The sequence below is a fragment of the Lottia gigantea genome (assembly GCF_000327385.1).
Source record: "Lottia gigantea unplaced genomic scaffold LOTGIsca_16, whole genome shotgun sequence".
Classification (NCBI taxonomy): Eukaryota; Metazoa; Mollusca; class Gastropoda; family Lottiidae; genus Lottia; species Lottia gigantea.
Window position 1 is genome coordinate 1,100,869 of NW_008707965.1, and position 22,214 is coordinate 1,123,082.

The 22,214-nt window shown below is 32.2% G+C and overlaps 1 protein-coding gene across 1 annotated transcript in view; it reads right to left on the reverse strand.

The window, feature by feature from the left end:
* Positions 1 to 21,853, reverse strand: part of LOTGIDRAFT_113008 (hypothetical protein) — a gene marked incomplete at both ends in the record, with an annotated part of 29,315 nt that extends 7,462 nt beyond the window's left edge. Inside the window, 5 exons of the mRNA XM_009051158.1 lie at positions 455 to 599; positions 3,552 to 3,640; positions 13,511 to 13,556; positions 21,506 to 21,603; positions 21,833 to 21,853. Of these exons, the coding sequence (XP_009049406.1) occupies positions 455 to 599; positions 3,552 to 3,640; positions 13,511 to 13,556; positions 21,506 to 21,603; positions 21,833 to 21,853 (399 nt within the window). The remainder of the gene's footprint in view (positions 1 to 454; positions 600 to 3,551; positions 3,641 to 13,510; positions 13,557 to 21,505; positions 21,604 to 21,832) is intronic.
* Positions 21,854 to 22,214: the final 361 nt, after the last annotated feature.

Here is a 22,214-nt window from a genome sequence, read left to right on the forward strand (position 1 = left end):
ATACCAGATTGACAGTATCCTTAACAGCATTATACAGGTGTGATAGACATGGTAAGCTGTCTAGTATAGTATACAGTACAGGATTAATGTTGAAAATAGAAGAGGTGAACAGATGCAGTAAAATTGCCGACAAGAGTTAAATACCATATTCTACTATATTGATAATCCTGCAACAAACATCAGACTGCACTTCTATTTGAAATATGAATGGACCCCAAGAATTGTTAAAATATTTCTCTGGTGGATTTTCATATTACTTAACTTAACTATACCTACATAGTTCGCCTTTTAACATTCATCTTTTCAGCATCACTGAATTCAGTGTCTGTTTACTGTCAAAAGGTTTCTTTTTCAACCACTCTATGAACTATACTCATGATGAATTAAGAATTTTAAGTGATATGCTAAGAATGCTGAAAAAAGTCACAAGTTAAACAAAAAAACCTTCACATACCTTTTTCATACAATGAACTTTACTAGATCTAAGAGGTTTGACAGGCTCAGCTATTTTATCACTGTATATTTCTGCTGCCTGGAGCCGTGCTTTCGCCAGTTTCTCTGTTTCTTCCAGTATAGTGTGCCATACTGTACAGGCTGTCCTGTAATATACAGATCAATAACGGTTTTAATCTAGGATATATCACACAATATTTAGCAAATTTTACGAAGTTTTCAAAAAAATTTAAATGCATTAAATGAAATAGTTTTTTTGCAACATGAAAACAATATACTGTAATGTAACATTTATATATCAAAATATTATTAGAATTTCACTGCCTTATCTGATAATATTCAACAATTATTAATATAACAGAAACAGAGACAATATGTATCAGACAATTTCAGTTTTAATCTTTAAGTGACATTTAGAAGTACTGGTAGTTCTTAGTTTCATTCTCATTTCTGGGCAACTCAGATTTATAATCTTGTTTTAGTATTGCAAATAATAAAACAAACATTAATATAATCATATTGGATAAAATACATTCTACACACTAATCTAAAAATAATATTAAAGTAAATATAAAAAAACTGGGCTCATTTAGCTTGTGAACCCATGATTTCATCTATCTCTTTTGTATAAAAGTCAAAAAAAAGGCAAATCCGTACAACATTCATGCTTATTACACATGAGAAAATAAAAAAACATCAATTTTTATTATAACCTACCTTCCATTACCAAGACTAGCAAATTGAAAAAAAAGGAAAAAAATTCAAATAACCCGCATTATATTACCAAAAAATTAGAAGAGATATCATTGAAACAAAAAAACCGAATTCAAAAAACCCTTACACCTAAAAGAGGGGAAATTCAAATTGCTTACTGATCACAATAAGGGAACCATTTACTAAAAATGACAATAAAGATTGAAACAACGGAATACGCAGATCATATACCATTCTTCTTTAAAATATTCCTATGTTCTTCCTGATGATTGTCAGATGATTTATGCCCATTGGATACAGCATTGTAAACAATAGGTTTTTATTATTACAGCATCATTGTTAATAACTGATTTGAGAATGTTCAACGATTGTTTAAAGTGGATTTTGCATTTTTTTGTTTGTTTTATTGAAGGATAATCAGATATTAAATTCACATGACATGTGAGACATAAAGTTGAGAGCAAGCTGAGACAACCATATCTCTCTAAGTTCAATGTTCAATAACAAATATCTCAAAATTCTGTTTGAGCTATTGCAGAACAGTTATTTGATTGGTTCAAACTATGAACACACTTCTTGGATAAATGTTTTCAGATACTTGCACACGAGTGAAGTAACAAGCTAGACCTTTACACAACAAAATATCAGAAGCTGTATTTTATTCACACTGATCATTTCATTGAAGAGAACCAAATAAACAAGTTTCATTGAAGAGAACCAAATAAACAAGTCTCATTGAAGAGAACCAAATAAACAAGTCTCATTGAAGATAACCAAATAAACAAGTTTCATTGAAGAGAACCAAATAAACAAGTTTCATTGAAGAGAACCAAATAAACAAGTCTCATTGAAGAGAACCAAATAAACAAGTTTCATTGAAGATAACCAAATAAACAAGTTTCATTGAAGAGAACCAAATAAACAAGTCTCATTGAAGAGAACCAAATAAACAAGTTTCATTGAAGAGAACCAAATAAACAAGTCTCATTGAAGAGAACCAAATAAACAAGTTTCATTGAAGAGAACCAAATAAACAAGTTTCATTGAAGAGAACCAAATAAACAAGTTTCATTGAAGATAACCAAATAAACAAGTCTCATTGAAGAGAACCAAATAAACAAGTTTCATTGAAGAGAACCAAATAAACAAGTTTCATTGAAGAGAACCAAATATACAAGTTTCATTGAAGAGAATCAAATAAACAAGTTTCATTGAAGAGAACCAAATAAACAAGTTTCATTGAAGAGAACCAAATAAACAAGTTTCATTGAAGAGACCAAGTAAAAGAGTTTTCTACAATCTAACAGCAATACAATAGAAAAACTATTTGTGGTATAAAGAGTAAGAAGTAAGCTAATGAATGGAACTATCAGAAATGTCTGATTTGAGAATCAAGCTTCAGTAACTTTCAATACAGTCAGACTCCAATCTAAACTCAAGCTATTAAATGGTTTCTAGAGATATTTTCTAGTTGGAATGATTTGTAGTCAATGTCATATTTTACGTCAGCAAATACCTGCTTCTTTTCAAATCCTATATATTATACTTTTTATTTTTGTGGAAAGAAAAAAAAATGAACATTAGCAATGCCTTCTATCCACATGAAAATGCCAGAAAATCTCTTTACTATTCCATTAGAATGAAATAAATCAATGATAAATGTACTTCTAACTCATTAAGGCAAGTTATTCAGGTTATTCAAGCCTGAATGGATTTAGATCTAAAACATTTCACCAAAAAAATCAACCTATTACCAAGTTAATCTTTCTCTATTTGTAGACGGAATTATAGACTTAACCCTTTGAGCATAAAGTGTAAATGAAATAAAATGAATACCTCTAGGGGTAGTCTACATGTATTAAAGTGGGCCTCACACAATAGCAGTCACCAGTTGCATATGATTCTGAATAAATATAGTGGTTATAAGTTACCAATGCAACTCTCATGCTACTGAGTTGTAAATGTCTATTGGGTTCGAAACTCATGACCATTATTCACAATCATACGCAACTGGTAATATAGCTATGTTTTGAGAGCACATTAAGTAATTTTGTGGCTGGTAAAGTTGCTACTAGTGTTAAAAAGAGATTCTTTGAACATTTCTTCTGATCTGATGGCCAGTCAAATTAAGAAAAAATGTCAGAGGTTCAAAATGCTGGGAATCGTGCTTCTTAGCAATAAATGTAACATATTTGATTCTTCCCTCTTCAGCTCATGAGTTGCTAGTCTAAATATTTCAATTCCTACCCCCTATTAATATTTTTAGGTTTTTCAACTCTGTAACTTTTTTGGAAAGTTTCTTACAGCTAATGTTGTATTATAAATGTATTAAGGTGTTTTCTTGGCTAATAACTGGACAAAGAAGAAATTAAAAGAAAACCTACTTGTGTTCTCTGCCATCTTCTGAACTGACACTATCAGGTTGTGATGGAAATTCTCTCTTTAATAATTGGTTAGCTAGCTTTAATAATCCCTGAAAAATACAAAGTTAATATCATATATTGTATAATTCTAAATATAATACGCTGGTATATACCAGAAAAATACAATGGTTTTAACTTATATTGTATAATTCTAAATATAATACGCTGGTATATACTAGAAAAATACAACAGTTTTAACTTGTATTGTATAATTCTAAATATAATACGCTGGTATATACCAGAAAAATACAATGGTTTTAACTTATATTGTATAATTCTAAATATAATACGCTGGTACATACCAGAAAAATACAATGGTTTTAACTTAAATTGTATAATTCTAAATATAATACGCTGGTATATACCAGAAAAATACAATGGTTTTAACTTATATTGTATAATTCTGAATATAATACGCTGGTATATACCAGAAAAATACAATGGTTTTAACTTATATTGCATAATTCTAAATATAATACGCTGGTATATACCAGAAAAATACGATGGTTTTAACTTATATTGTATAATTCTAAATATAATACGCTGGTATATACCAGAAAAATACAATGGTTTTAACTTATATTGTATAATTCTAAATATAATACGCTGGTATATACCAGAAAAATACAATGGTTTTAACTTATATTGTATAATTCTAAATATAATACGCTGGTATATACCAGAAAAATACAATGGTTTTAACTTATATTGTATAATTCTAAATATAATACGCTGGTATATACCAGAAAAATACGATGGTTTTAACTTATATTGTATAATTCTAAATATAATACGCTGGTATATACCATTAAAATACAATGGTTTTAACTTGTATTGTATAATTCTAAATATAATACGCTGGTATATACCAGAAAAATACAATGGTTTTAACTCATATTGTATAATTCTAAATATAATACGCTGGTATATACCAGAAAAATACAATGGTTTTAACTTATATTGTATAATTCTAAATATAATACGCTGGTATATACCATTAAAATACAATGGTTTTAACTTATATTGTATAATTCTGAATATAATATGCACATATACAACTCGAGAATACCTGAAAAATACCTGTTTACATCATATACAATTCTGACTATATTACTCTTGTAATATACAATACACCTTTACTATGCCCTCTCATACACCCAACTATGAGTATCACCAGTACCTTGTAGTATTCAATTACTAGATGATATCATTGGTCATAAAACACGCTCAAAAATGCCCTGGAAATGATATAGACAGCTGACATCGAGCTCTATTGGTTAGTAAAATAAATATTTCAATGACCATCTATTGACTGGTAAAATAAATATTTCGATGACCATAATCGAGCTCTATTGACTGGTAAAATAAATATTTTGATGACCATAATCGAGCTCTATTGACTGGTAAAATAAATATTTTGATGACCATAATCGAGCTCTATTGACTGGTAAAATAAATATTTCAATGACCATAATCAAAATGATTAGACAGCTGACATCGAGCTCTATTGGCTAGTAAAATAAATATTTCAATGACCATCTATTGACTGGTAAAATAAATATTTCAATGACCATAATCAAGCTCTATTGACTGGTAAAATAAATATTTCGATGACCATAATCGAGCTCTATTGACTGGTAAAATAAATATTTCGATGACCATAATCGAGCTCTATTGGCTGGTAAAATAAATATTTCGACGACCATTTGACTTAAAGTTGAATATTTGGATGGATACTCTTGTATTCCTTTTTGTACCTTCTTGTTTGTTATTATCTGTATGTATATTAACCTCTGTCTCTAACCTCTATACTGGATAAATACTTGTTTATAGTTATACTAATATATCTCTATTTTTATATTTATACAAACAATACTTATAACTGATGATTTATTGGCAGTGTTATATTATATAAAAGAAATATGAAATATGTTCACCCACAGATTTCTTTTACAATGAGAAGACATAACGTGATTTTTCAATGATTTGAGCTTATTGAACACTCTATCATGTAGGTTAATGAAACAAAGCTCTGATAAAATTATTGTATCGAGTAGCAGAAAGAAAAATTTCAGCAAAACGCACATATATTTCATGCCTCATAACATTAATGGTGGAAACCTTTTTACCATATATTCCCAGTTTTCACTGAAAATCTCATGTGCCCATGGGAATAGTTGAGTAAGGATATATTTATGCATAAAGGTCCTACTCAACATAAAAACCACAGAATCCATTGATTATAATGCGCAAATTACTGCTTATTCTACCTGAAATCAAAATAGAATGCGCTTGTTTTTCATTTGAATCTGACCCGGATGGAAACGGCCCATCACTACAGTAATGAATGGCAGTCCTAGTTTGCCTGATCTATGTATATTGTCATGTGATCACATAATATGTCTATGGATACTGGTAGTTCAAGACTACAAGCCTTTGTTAACAAAATAAAAAAAAACACCAAAAACTTTGTAAGATATGGATCCAAAATGTTTCATTGGTAAGCCAATAATCATAATACAGCATTTATTATATGTATAGGTAATGAGCCTCGAAATCTACCATCGTTCATTTCCAAGACAGATTCAGCTTTACAGAAACAGCCGAGTATTGACAAATGACCTGGATGTTCATTAATATCAACTATATTCTGTAATTTCTTGTTTTAAAAGTTAGTTTTATTGACCTGAAGTCTATCATTGTCACTGCCTAATACTTGAAAACACCAGGTTTTTGGCAGAAAATCAAATAATCAACTTTTACTATCAATTTTCCTCAATTTAGTTTAATCTTTAGATAAATAGTAGTTACCATTTCATTTCTAAACTTGTAATCACATTTCAAAACAGTTTTCAAATCAATATGCAAAAATAACTTTTTCCAGAAATGAAACACCATTTGATTCAGCAAAGCCAGGTTTATGTCCGAACGGGGGGTGAGGGAGGGCGAGATATCTGAGATTGCCCGGGTCTTTAACCTATTTATGAGATTTTTGCCTGAAAAACTTGCTTTCGTGGCTGCGAGGGGGGGGGGGGCCTGCCCCCTCTGCCCCCCCCTTTAGCTCCGCCACTGCTCCAGCAAGGAAGATTTTGTGAATGATTTACAACAATGAAAATTAAAGTATGTAAAATAATAAGAAATATGAGAGAGGGTGATGGTGAATGGTTGGTTGTGCTGGCACATTACTTCGGTGAATCGATGTATCGCAAATGACATACTACAATACATGTATCGTATCGCGACATCGTGTATCAATACTTGTATCGTATCGCGATATCGTGTATCAATACTTGTATCATATCGCGACATCGTGTATCAATACTTGGCGATACCTTTCATTCCATAAAAAAGTTTGTTTATGATATAACAATTTTTTCACTGAAATTGTTAGAAACTTTTTATAAGACAGTGGACCCTACCCACTTCTATCAACTATATTACCAAATATCACAGTTATAAATTGATATATATAGAAACTTAGAAGATAAAATACGATAGATATCTATCATATCGTGACCCTTGTATTGTGATACGTATCGTATTGTGGCATGATTGACGATACCCAGCACTAGTGGTTGGGCAGACAAAGCAGAGCGGATTCTGTTCTCCAGGGTACTCCCCCCCCTTACCCATAGAAGCGCTTTTTAAAACTCCATCTGCGTCATTTAAGCAATTAATGGTTTAATTAAATAGACCTTATCATGTGAAATAGATCTATCATCTGAAATAGATGTACATCACTATTCAACTTGTCACTATTTGATGCAGAATAGTAAAATATCTTGATGTGATCACTTTAATGCAATACAACATGACATAGATCAATACACCAATTCTTCACCAGAAAGACCATAACACTGTCATAACGAGAAAAACTTTGGCTTCCTACCAACTTTTAAATTAGTCACCTTCTTTAATCAACTCTTCACCGATTTCTCCCTTTCTAAAATAATCATCTTGACGTCTGCTTGCTCGTAATTTTCCAACTCCAGATCTGATATTCGTAAACATTGCTGTTATTGAATCATTTTATTGGATAATCTTGGAATAGAGTTTTATTACTTGCATGTTATTAATAAACAACTTCTTGAACATTCTTATTTCCAGCTTCATACAACAAAATAAGCCTCTTCCACTAAGGCCCTTTTAAGCCTTGAAGCAATGGCATCTGTCATTGTCTATTATTTCAAGTTTTAAGGCTGGGTGGATTGTCTTTGAAGAAGTAGAAATTATATCCAATCCTTTTTCTAGTGTCCCATTTTAAAGCAACTTTACATCTTTCATTATAATCCCTAACATACATAAATGAAGGATCTTGTCATTGGCTATTTGAAATAGTAATTTTAAGAATGTGTCAATTTGTCTACTTATTTGTAAGAAATTGACAATATAAAGGGTATCCAATCCCATTTCTTACAAGTTGACTCAGTACAGTTATCATTACTAATGACCTAGCATTGGCTATTCTCATACATAACAGTAGGATTTATACCACATTGATGACCCTGCATAGTCTTCATTGAGGTCCTCTCCTCATAGCAATAACCAACTGATACCATACTGTTGGAATTATAATTTCTAATACAGAATACAATCCTGTCACCTAGATTGTAGCAATAGGTACAATATTTAAATTATACATTTAATCTCAGTCAAGGAAATTTCATGAAAATTTGTAAGTATTGACTAACAAGAGAGCATATCACCTATATCACCATATCAATACTGCTAAAACATAATTTCTAATATAGAAAACACTCCTATCACCTAGATCCCTGGTTCCCAACCTGGGGTGTTTTCACCCCCTGGGGGTTTGGGGCTAGGGTGTCAGGAGTGTGGCCAAATGGTGTATGAATTGAGAGCACCTCACATCATCACATGCTGAAAATGTGGATGAAACAAGTTTTGGGGGTGTGAAAGGTCCACGTGATTGCTCCAGGGGTGTAAAGGCTGAAAAAATTGGGAACCACTGACCTAGATAGTAGTAGGACGAAAGAAAAGAAAATTCCATGAAAATCTGTCAGTATTGACTAACAAGAGTGACAAAGGGTATATAGTCATATCACTTGGCAATACTGATAGAATAATAATTTCTAATTTTGAAAACAGGTATACCACCTGGATTGTAACAAGCAGTATAGTATTACTAATTATATACTCTGAAAAATAGATATACTCCAGTAAATAGATATACAACCTAACTAGCAGGTGCTCTGTCTATATTTCAAGTATTTTCAACTTTTATTACATCCTCTCAAGACATTGAAATTTTATATTTCTGAAACTAATTTTAACTTCTTTTATTTATCTTTTACCAAACTTTATTTAGAGGGTTTTCGGTATTATTTATCATTCTGATTCCCTGTCTGAAGTCTTTAGTTCCTGAGATTTCAGAACTTGAGCAGATAATCATGTATCTTAGACAAATACCATACAAACCAAAAGGTATTTTATTGCAATGTTCAAGGAATTCTGTAAGGTGTAAATAGAAGCTATAAGGGTTTTCATCTACAAAATATAAATCTTTAAAAACTCTTTTGAATTATTACATTCCCAGCATTGTTGTCATTTCAGTAACATATATTTACAGCCATCATTTTGGATCAATTTGTAGTTGCAAGCCTCAAAGACAGTCTACTGAAATTAAAAACTGATCTCTAAAATGGTGTTCGTATTTGACTGTGATGAATTAATTTCAATAAACAACAATACAGTAACAACATATTCAAGCTTATCCCCAGTTTTTGAAAAATTCATTTTCAATGACAGGACAACAGCCGTGAAAATTAGCCAATGTTTATAAACAGATGTAGGATTACGAAACAGCTATAACAATGGACATACACCCTCTTTAAGATGTTATTCTTCACTAACACAATTGTCTTGTTAATCAAGACTTCATTTGATAAACTCAGTGACCTGGATAATCCGATATTACTTTGGCCACTATCGATTGGTTATTTAATCATGTATATTGTCTGTCTCTTACATCCAGTCTTAATGTAATAAAGATAAGTTATTACAACTGTTGACATTAATATGTCTGGTAAAGCAAACAAAAGGGAGATACTTGTGTCAGAATTGCTTTGGACTGAGACACTTATTACAGGAAGCTTGGCACACTGAATTTGTCTAGTCGGAAAATGTCGGAATAAGCAGATCAAGGTATCTCTTACGTGTAAGCCTATTGCACAAGGGGGCCACGGTTATTGTCCCAATGGAATATCTAAGCTGTTCCGACCTACGCATCACTGACAGAGGGAAGCCAGGTTATAAAAACAGTTTATATCTTAACCTATGTCAGGATTCAAACTTGTGCCCTTAGGTTAGCAAGAATGTGTCCCTTCCCCCACTTTAGAGAAATGACTAGCTAACCAATGTCTATCACATTAAATGACGGGCACAATTTTATAGAATACTACTCCTACTACTTTTATTACACACTATGTTTCAACAATCTACATTGTCATCTTAGGTGAAGTGTCTATCACAGTATAGCACCAAAAGTTTCATGTAGCTTTGCTAGAGAAACCCATTGAGCTAATATATACCTTGTTGCTACCTAATCAAACTCAGAGATAACTTTCTGGGTATTATCACATCAACTACTAGTATAATTAGAATAATCAATAATCATTGGTTAATAAGTGGGCAATATCAGCAATATACTACAGTTATTGACCAATCAATACCAATCTTTATCATTCCAAACTAGGTTATGTCAGCTGAATTGTCCTTGACCCTATGTTTCATTCAGTGCTTGTTACAACGCCAGCAGATATTATGAAGCTGGCAGATATTATGAACAAAAATCCAATACTTTTTCTAGGTCCGCTGTTACTGGGGAATCCAGAAATTTATGGAATCTGAGAATGATACCAGACTGTTTTCATGACTAAATGCAGTAATCCGAGAGTTGCTTAAAAAGCCACAGAATGGTTCTCAGTACATTTAACTGTTTTCAGTTTTATAGAAAATAATCAGGATACTTAAACAACCATGACAAAGAACATTGGTTGCTGTTTTCTGGAATATATGTAAAAGTCTTCAGAAGTACTAGAAATACTAGTACTGGAATTTTACTTTTTATTTCTAATGTCTTTTCTATATATCGAGTCTCAAGAAAAGAATTTTGACTGTGAGCTGTGAACACTATTACTGATTAGCTCAGCTAAAAAATTCCTGTTTCTGACACTAATGTATGATTGGTCAAACGAATGGCAAATCTGTTCCTTTAAGTTAAAATTTTCTTAAAGTAACTTTAATTGTAGACATATCATTTGTTGGACTTTCTTTCTGAATAGTGATATTTATAGTGTTAACTGAAATTGAACTCTAATACTCTGTGTGTTTGAATTAAGATAAAACTCTCAATGTACATCTAATAATCTCAATTTCTTAAAAATATCTTATAAATTGCTGGCAAGAATAATCAATAAGTTAATTTTGATATATGTACTGATTAAATTTAAAATAATGTAAAAATAACAAGATGATTTAATCAGACATGATATCTTGACTAATAAAGTGAGAGAGATACAAGTAGACTTGAGCTTGATATCTAGTATAGTCTGAAACATACGCCTCTTTAACCAAACAGTTTAATTCAAATTAAACCAAACTTTGTTTTTATTATAATATAGCTACTTCATTTAGGTCTAAAGACTGGCCTCTTAAACATTCGTCAAATTAACCTTTTGACCTATCTCTGCGTTAACCAATCAAATTGGTGCCCTCTCCACAGCTGGAATTTTTTGAGAGAGTGAAGGAATTTGATTGGTAAAAGCAGGTGTGATAAGATTAGGTCAAAAGGTTTTTTTGACGAATGTTTAAGAGGCCAGTCTTTAGACCCTAACGGAAGTGGCTATATTAAATATAAAAGCTAAAAAAAAACCATGAAAATTTGGTCTAATTTTAACTGGTTTGTTTAACCAAAGTGAGTTCAGAAAACAGAAATATTCAAAACAAAATTTACAATTGAATACCACTTGCTTTAACTTTTCTTCTGGTCTATAAAGATGTAAGTGTAAGGTTCGATCATTTTACATTTGAAATAAATACACTTCAATACCATGCGTAATATGACACACATTTTGCAATGGAAATTCTCTTCTGTAAAAATTGCTCATTTGTTGTCATTTATTGATATTTAACTTGATACAATAATAGTTGTTGAAATGAGATTCTAGAAATATTTAGGATGAATAGTACATAGAGTTCAGAAAACTAAAATCAATCTTATAGATATGTCAATACCTCATAGCAAATTTATTGACTCATGTACAAAATACAGACTAAAATTGAGTATTGAGATTGATTATCATCGTCAGACTACCGATCAATAATCGATTAATAATTGCAATAATTCAATACAGAAACCCTGACACTAAATTAAAAACATCCAAAATTCTTAATTTCTCGGGTAAGTTTTGCGTCATAGAAGTATATTCTTGCTTTGATCTGTTAATATAGTTTATTGTGGGTATGTTATGTGCTGTAGGGAACCTATGTAGATGAGATTACTACTTGTTAATATGTACGATGGAGAAAATGTAACTTTAATATATATTCGATTATGAAATTTGATAATCGATAATCGAAATTATATATCTTAGCGACGAAAATCTATTATTTCAATCATTTTACTCTCCAAAACATAGAGTCCTATTTTGTCTAGGTAGAGTCAAGAAAACTCAATCACCACAGCCTTCTTCTATGTTTTATCTGTAAACTACCTAATTAGATTGGCAAATTATCTGTTAAAATTGTGATCCCCACTCTCTCTTTGAGCTTAGTTTCCAGTCCTTGATCTTTAAATTGACAACTGTCATCTTTTGTGAAGTTAAATTACCTTCAAGCTCTTATTATCAGAAATGAAATGGAGTCTTTTTGCTTCCTAATTTTATGCTCGGGAATGGGCAATAAATCTGTACACAACCATGCAGTTACAAAGAGGAAAATTTTGCCAGAACACTGGTAATACTCTATACATTAACAATTTCAAACACTGGAGCTTCTTGAAAATACACAGCCAATAGCACATGGGGTTTCTGTTGTTAATCAAGTTGCAGGCTATATTGATATAAGAGTAAAATCAAATTTCAGACTGTGAATATAAAAGGAAAGCGTAGTTTAAGGATAAAAAGTTAGAATGTAAAATCAGAATATTGATTAGAGGGTGGTAAAAGAATTTGTTAAGATTGAAAGATCTTGTATAAACTTTGTTTTACACATTATTGACTTCTTCAAACATTTTTATATTTATTAACATTTTTATTTTCCAGCTAGAAGGCTGGATTATTTCTAGAGACATGACATGAATCAATGCTATAGTTCCTGATAGAGACATTTTATCAATTTATAAAGATCACAAGAAAAGTCTTTTGGTCCTAAGAAAATACAGAATTTTTGTTATATGAAAGTAAGATTTTATTTAACTCCAACTTGTAAGCATCCTACACATCTTCAAAAGGAAATTTAACTTTGTTTTTATCCAAAGGAATCATGGATTCTTTACAATATGGTAAAAAGATTTTAGAATGTAACTAAATTTACTTATCAAAGATCTCCTTCTCTGGACTAACAGAATTTTGCCTTCCATCATATTTCTAATGTCAAGGATATCTTTATGGTGGTGTTCACACATTTGTGATCAAAGTAATTGCACAGAATCTTATATGATGGTTGGGGGATGGTTGGGGTGTCTTCCAGAACTTTTACATTCTGGAGAGTACTACGGTGAAGCTGAAAAAGCTCTTCAGCTGGTTAAGCAAATACTTGAAAGACAGTAAATGTAAGTATGAGCATGGGTCGATTTTGTAGAATTGAACCCGATCGGAATCGTAAGTTCTAAACTTTATAACAACAGATGTCAATGGTTTTAAACCAATTCCCAGAAAAAGTTGAAGATGACGTCTTACCTGAGCATATTCTTTTTCTAAAGCTGACCTCTTCTGACAATATGTCCTGAAAATAACAGACAAATTTATCAACTTTAATAATCAACTGATATCTCAAATTAACTTCAGTTGAAATACGAGGCTATATTGTTTTTATTTTTATGTTGTTTATCATCTTAAGCTAGACCATAATATAGCTTTTATTTGTTGATATGACACAGAACTGTCCGCACTGTCATTGATCATAAAATATATAGACACATCTATCAATTTCAATAATCAATTTATATTTAAAATTAACTTTTTGTCTGAGCAATTTAAAAAGGCTTTTTTGAATTAAATCCATTATATTTATGATAACTGGAATATCAGCTTCATAATAGAACTGTTAGTCTTAGAATGTCTTTGCATTGATAATAATAAGGGGGGGAGGGAATAAATGATGGCTCTCTCTCCTAGAAGAGGTCTGAAGGCCCGAAGCCCCTGGATGCTGGGAGTATTGGGGGCTGCTAGAGGCCCCTAGAACGCACAAACTTCAGATGACCTAAGATTAATATTGAGCATTTAGAGGGCTTAATTTTCACTTCATAATAAGACCATTCATAGGCCTGAGGGCAGGTCATGGCCCAAAAATACCACCTATGTCACTGTGTCATATGTCACCGAAGATTTTAGATAGATCTTTCACGAAATAGAAAATGAAATTTCTCTATCTAGTAATAGTGAAGAAAGTAATCTCCTCAGTATAACAGAAAAACTGTTACATCATTCACCATTCTTTTATGGTTTAAAAACTTGTTGATTTTAAATTAATCCCAATGGAATTGCTATAGATTGAATAGAAAAGGAGGGAAAAAATCTCATTTCGAAACTTAAAGTGATACTACGTCTTAGAATGAACATAAAATTTAAGAATTTTAAAATTGGCCAATAAGAGCCAGTATTATACATTGTGTCATACATAACATGACAGGATCCTAATATTACCAGATAAATCCAAATAAAGATAAAGTCTTCATCCTCTTGCTGTCTTAACACAAAGTGATCCTTGTTCAAATCACTTTAAGTTTTATAGACCCTTCAATACGGAAGTTTTTATTAACTAAAATTAACTTGGCGAATATTAAGATTAAGCGTTTTTCAATAATAACTTAGTTGTATGAATTTTCCAATTTTCTAGATTTTCCAGGGATTCTGTTGTATCTTTATGACACCAGGTAAGTTCTCTGAAGAATATATACTCATACTGACAATTCTTGAGACTTACATTTTATGTTCATTCTAAGACGTAGTATCACTTTAACATTTGGGGAAAATTCATGTTTTTAACTATTCTATTTTTATATATTTTACTGTCTTTGACTTTAGTTTCTTTCTTCACATTTCTTAAAGAAAAGAACAATTTTGTATCCTTTGCAATTGTTTGCCATTTTCTCAAAGAAAATTGAAGAAAGACTTTTCTTTTCCTTTAACCCACATTAAAAAACCTTGTCCTCATTTTACTTCTAAGCCAGACTTGAGAAGAACATGACAGACATGAATAATGATCATGGAAACTTAACACTTCTTTTTTTTTTACTCTGACCTATTTTTTTTTCATTGAAATTCAAACCCTGCTAATTTCCTACTCTTACAATTTGGTTTGAAAACATTATTAGCCTGTGATTATATTTCTCTTCTTTTACTGTGAAACAGTTTCGATGTAGATTTCAACCAAATGGGAAAGTCCATCTCAATTTCCAGATCTGGCTTCCCTTATGGCGAAGGCCCACCAGCGGTCTTGGTCAGAGATTTTTGTCGATGAGTCTTAAGTTAAATCTTGCTTGTGCCTGAGCTTGCACGTCTTGCAGACCATAAAACTGTTATCAAACTTTTTTGATATCATAAATCCTGTCAGGGAGGTGATAATCTTGTCTTGGAAGCAATGGCACATGCAAGATTTTACTCAAGGCTCTAATCGGTCACAAAAATCTCTGACCAAGAAAGCTTGTGTGCCCGCACCTTAAGGGTTTTTTTCATCCGAAATATGTACAGCATCAGTTGATCTCTTGTCAAATAGAAAGACTTCTGGGAAGGATATCACATGTTCTTTATCAAGGAGTATTTCCCGGCAATAAACCAAATAAACAGCACTGAAGGTTGTTTACTTACATAAATTTTGTTGTTGATTAAATTACTCTTTCAGTATGACTAATGCACCATAAAGATCAGATAGTGAGGTTTTGGATAGGCCTATGTAAAAATGATAATAATTGTTGAAAAACTATGCTCTGTTTCTGAAGAAAACTTATTAAAAATTAAATTTTGATTTATGATATTAAGAAATAAGTTTATACAGTAGAGTAATGTTATTGGGTAATAAATCCAGATTTTATATCAAGTTGAATGATTAACAACTCAGATGACTAGAACACTAAAATCATCTTAAGTTGTAATGAGCAATGAGGGAAATTTTACCAGGACAGCAGCACCATCCCCTTTCTAAAGCAGTGCTTCTCAATAGGTGAGGAATTCATCCCCAATAGAGGAATTGGAAGACCATGGGGAGGAATTATTGCAAGGAGGGAAATGGAGGCAAGGTGATCTACGAGTGAAATTTACATCATTCACCCTGGACATACAGAAAATTGTGAATAAACATTCAACCCAAAGGTCACATTGAATAATCTTGATATGTGGAGTATGAGTAGTATCCATTCAATTTTTCAGGTAAAATACGTTTCAAAACTGACTTATTTTTGAGAGGAATAGATTTGGAGGCATCCCTTGTGGGAAGGAATGATCTCACTGAGGTTGAGAAGCACTGCTCTAACGTGCATAGCTTGTAGCTCCCATTCTGGACTGGATGCTTTTTCATGTCACCCCATCCCATCCCATCTGCATCATTGACAAGGGGAAACTGGGTTGAAAAATCTGAAGTATTATCTCTATCGATTCTAGATCCCAAGTGTCTAACTCACTGGTTCACTATGATATCTAAGTCTAGAGTGCTTCAACTATGTAGCGTAAATAAATAACACTGATTGTAACAATGTTAAATGATAAGATCGTTAAGTTAACGAGTAGAATAATCAACTGTTATTTAAAACCAATAAAATAAAGAGCTATAGAGTAGAAATCAATAATAATCCTTCATATTCATCTACTTTAAACTGTTTATATAGCATAGGGGTTGGCCTGGAAGCACTGGCAAAGGCATTATTATCTCATGCCTTAAAAGAATACAAAGTCAAAGAAACAAACTTTCTAGCTGGATAAAGAACAGCCGAAATCAACTTGTATTTTACATTTTATGAAAATGGACAAACATCATGCAGTGTTCAATAAGGGAAACTGTGCCACAAACAGGACACCACAATATGTAAAAGGCATCAGAACGAACATTGTCCTGCCTCACTACTGAAAACCCTCAACAATAAATGCTGTGTTAGGGTTCATAGCTATTAAGATTTAGAATAGAAACATCTATTGAAAGAAATGAAGAATTGACAAATTCATATTAATGCTAGGTGTCCAAAAATAGTAAGCATGGTCTACCTTGCTGGAGAAAACCTGACAAAGATACAAGCAAAGTGTATATTTTTATTCAGATTAACAATTTCCACGAGCAGCATTGATTGAGTGTGAAAAAAACCCTAATGACAAGTTTAAGATAATGAACTTGAGAAAACTCGCCTTTAACAAACCGCCGTAAAACCAAAGCGAAACTTTTATTTAGAATTACAATTTCCACTAGCAGCATCAATTGAGAGAGAAAAGAACCAAATCTGAAGTTTCAGATACGGCTGTATATTAATAATATGTGTTCCAAAAAGCGAGCTTGAGAAAACCCGCCATAGACAAAACTGTAGTAAAACCAAAGTGAAATTTTGATTTTGATTAACAATTTGGAATAGCAGCATCGATTGAGTAGAGAAATACCCAATAAAACTCTTTTAGTACAATACTCGTATAGACATTCTATCAATCATTCACTGTTTGTATTACTACATTCCGACTTATTGATCTCAGCTACATTATGACACTGGTAGAAATTTCTTTATATAGATAGGACTCACTGATCTTAACTACTATATCCCACACTCAAGTACCAAGACCAATTTAGACACTGATATTCATCCCTAAACCTTACAATAGAGAAGAGAGGATATGTCAGTTACAGAAATCTGAAAACTACTTTTAGTGTATGATTATATATTTCTTAAATCCGGCACAAGAGAGGTGTTTAAACGTCCTTAAATATATATTAAAGGCTCCCGCACATGGAGAGAATTAGGCGCGCGCCAATGGACCGGGCTACTTTCTCACCACACTACTCCCCGTACACGATGCGCCTTTCGCTCAACTATATCTGACGTCAGCCTATCACATGATCAATCAAAATGGCTGACTACTACAGTGATAGTTCAAGTGATGACAAGGGGGGAGGGGGAATGCAGTTGTTATTGTTGTTTTTATTACCTCGTAGACGTCGTAGACAATTGGATATTATAAAGGCAGGGGTAATCTTGCCATAATTCAACAAATTTATCCTCAAGGAATGCTTCTGTCACTACTTCACTGGCCGCAGCCATCTTTGAATACCAATAACACATGCACGTTGTGTTTGTCGTCTGACAAAGTCGCGCACGGTTACCCGCACATGGTGTGCCATCGGCCACGAGTGGTCAAAAATATCCTTTTAGCCTTTAATGTTTGAAAATATGTATCCTACATTCAGCAGATTTTGGATATCATTTGTATCATAGCTGAGAAAAACACTTTGAGGCTGTATTTCTTGAAAACTCTTACAATGAGATTCTGTCGTAACTTTCTCCTTCTGACACTTCTGACAAATTTAATCACGAAATTTTGTTGTTATAAAAAGAGTTTTTCATTAAAAGATTGTCTCTTTGCAGGCTGTATTTTAGAAGGGGTTGAAAGTTAGGCTGGCTAAAATGATGAAATAATCGATTATCATGGCTAGGGATTTATAATTTCGATTATCTAATATCAAATTTCATTACTGATTATATGTCAAAATTAAATTTTCTCCACTGTGCCCATTAACAAGTAATCATCTCTTCCACATAGGTTCCCTTCAGCGTATAAAATACCCACAATAAACTATAATAACCGATCAAAGCAAGAAAATACTTCTATGATGCAAAAATTACCCATGAAATTTAAGATTTTTGGAATGTTTTTAGTTTAGTATTAACAGGGTTTTTCAATTGAAAAAAAAACTAGACATGGAACCATAAACTTTTCTTTGAATTCAAGGGATCTGAAATTACAATACCGGTACCTACTTGTCTAACAAACGAAATCAACTTTCAACGACTGATCTATCCTATTGCCATTTTAGATCAAATCTGAAACTAAGGTGAAGTTCATTTATCTCTTCAATTCAATTCCATTTTATAGATAGGACATATTGATCTGAGCTACAATATTCTACCAGAGTCTGGCAACCAGACACATCTTAAAATAGATAAGGCCGTTTGATCCAAGCTACAGATATCCAATTCTTAAAGTGAAGTAGACATAGATCAGATTAATGAGTCCCAAAAGAATACTTACAAATATCAATAGTTGTCTTAAAAATTGGTTATCAAAGTCTTGAATAATTCTTCCAGAGCTATTAGTCTTGGTATATACATTTTTAGTTAAAAAGTTTCAAAATATCAAACCCATGGTGGCACTGTTGCTCACATGGAAACTTAAATGTATAACATTCCTGGAAGCTTATCATCTATTCATTTGGAGCAAAGGAATGAAGCTCTTGAACAATAACACTGGAAACAACTCATTAACAGTCTTAAACAGTCTTTAAATAACAATTACAATGGTAACCTGTATCTAAATATGAAGAGAGCTGAATCAGAAGAGATAATCTGGAATCTTTTTTTAATCAAATGATCCAGAACATGAAAATTTGTTTTATATACATTTCAGATTCAGTACTCTACCAAATTACAAACTAATAATTATGTGCTTTGAAGCAAGATGAACCTCACCAATAACATAGTCAGTACTAGGGGTCATCTATATATTACAAGCTTCAATAGTTTCAAAGGCAGTTACAATCTGATTGACAGCAAGACCAAAATTGAAAGTAGAAAATCAGAATCAAAATAGTATATTTCATATATCAACAGATGACATTGGGATATTTACCACCTTGTCAAAAACCTCACCTATACTGTTCATACTGTGGCAGTATGTTACACTTGCTGAAGGTTCAGGGTTGGATAAAAGCCTCACATTTTCAACCTCGGTTGAACCAAAGAGCTGACATGGACAAACTTATATTGGTAGCACTGGTAGTTGTTTGGATGAGCCTCCTTGTGTTACAGGCCGTAGTAAAAGTTATAAAAAGAGTAGGCTTATTAGCCTGATCAAAAGCAGAAAAGTAAGATGCAAAACTCCCTTTTCATCCAAAATCTCCCATTTCCACAAACTAGCTGTCCATACCTCATACCATAAAAATTCTACTACCGGGTAATTGTTTTAGATTGGACAATAAACGGAGCCCCCTTGAGCTACAGACTCATTAACGTTTGCAAAAAAGATCTAAAGAGATAAGAGCCCATGTCCTAGTACAATTTCTCTCATTGCACACTTCATTAGCCCAATCAAGAGCAGGAAAGCAGGATGTAAAACTCCACTGTCCATACCTCAAAAAATAATTGAATGATTGAATTACGGTACTACTGTATGATAACTAGATATAGTATGATTGACAGCAGGGTCAAAGTTGAAAGAATATAATCATTAAATAGACAGTTAGACTCTCTAATCATTATTGTTATTATTTATAAACATCATACTGTTATATTATACTAGTATTTATCATTATTCATATCACTACATACACTACAACCATTCTTATGATGATTATCATTCATCCTTTTTATCACTATTTTAATTTAACATTATTCTTCATTATCAAAATAAATAGAAGATAGAGTGGTTGAAAAAGTCAAATGTTAAACTTAAGCGTTTGATGAAATAGCTTTTCAAAGGCCCTTAGATATCATTTGCTTAGCTTTTGTGACCTCATACAGGAATCACACGTGTGACAGAAAATTGCAAAAAAAAGGAGTTACACACAAAAAGCTAGAAACTTATTTTAAAAGAACAAACTTAGAACAAAGTGAATCTATTGTATTAAAGTGAATCTAGAGTTTAAGTGAAATAAGGAGGCGTGACAGATGACTGATAAAACTAGGATTGTTTATCTACTGTTAAGTGGTGATTACAATTCTTTACATATTTCATATCAAAACATTGTACAGTATACCATGAAAGGTTTGAGAGAGAGAGAGATGGTGGGGGATCCTATCTAATCTAATATTTAATAACCAAGCCTCAGTAACAAATAATTTACTTAAAGTAATACTATGTCTTAGAATAAACATAAAATTTCAACAAATTTAAACTTGGCCAATAAGAGCATATATTCATCAGTAGATATACCTGGTGTCATAAATAACATAACAGGATCCTTATATAATCCGATAAATCCAAAAAACTTGCATTTAACTATGGAAAAACGCTTAATATTATGATTAAGCGTTTTTCAATAGTTACTTAGTTTTGTAAATTTTCTAGATTTTACAGGGATTCTGTTGTAACTTTATGACACCATGTAAACTAACTGATGCAAATATACTCATATTGACCATTCTTGATAATTAATTTTATGTCCATTCTAAGAAGTTGTTTTAACTTCCTTTTAAATCTTGTGTTACTTTCATTTCTAACATTAGTTTCCAATGTGGTACAAAAATTGTTGATTTTCTATCAAATATGGTATTTCATTACAAAATGTCAGCAAAACAAAAAGTTCTGATGATCATTTTAGGATTGCAGCCAGACATAACTGGTATATTGCTACAACAGATTTGCTCACCTAATTTCTGAAATAGCTTTATAAACAGTATAAGAACAAAACCAGCATCCCCATCAAGGCCCTTCATAAAACAGCCCCGCCCCCTTTCCTCACCCTTTAGAGATTCAAAATTAGCTCACCTCAAATCTTCCAATAAATCACATTCTTGTTGATGTTTAGCCTGTAATTTTGAGACCTGCTCACTGTGGACTGCTTTCAGTTGAACTGAAGGCTTCACCTACAAAAAAAGGCAAATCAATCTTATTTTGATCATGAATTTCAAAACGAAACTAGCCATGAATGAATTACTGTAGTGGAAGAGTAAGTTTACTTCTACACTTTGCCTTACTGAATAGCTACTCTCGAATGTCAGTTTTCAAAATAAGTTTCACTGCTTCAAAATTCACGACATCTAAAACTATGAATTTGAAATTTCAAAAGAAATGTTCAAAGAAAGAATCACAAACCTTCCGAGGCGGTGGCAACATATTCCAATAATTCTGTTTATTATTCCAATTTGATTACATGACACTTCTGTAAACATCAAGTCGCCATTATTGCGGCTGTTCTCTTCTCCTCCCTCCGACAGTTACATCCGGAAATCAATAATTAGGCAAGGGCAGATAATCATGCGGGCGGCTCTTGCTGAAGGGGATTTGTCTTCCTATTTACGTTATTATCTTAAAATAAGTTTTCGAATGTTGTGATTTTGCCATCATTCACTTCACTTATGTTCCATATAAGACTGTTAAATTGTTTGTCGATGCTACGGTTTGGGGTTTTGATCTTTGATACCTCGCCTAAATGCTCATCTGAGGCCTTCTCAATGAAATAACTAACCACAGACAT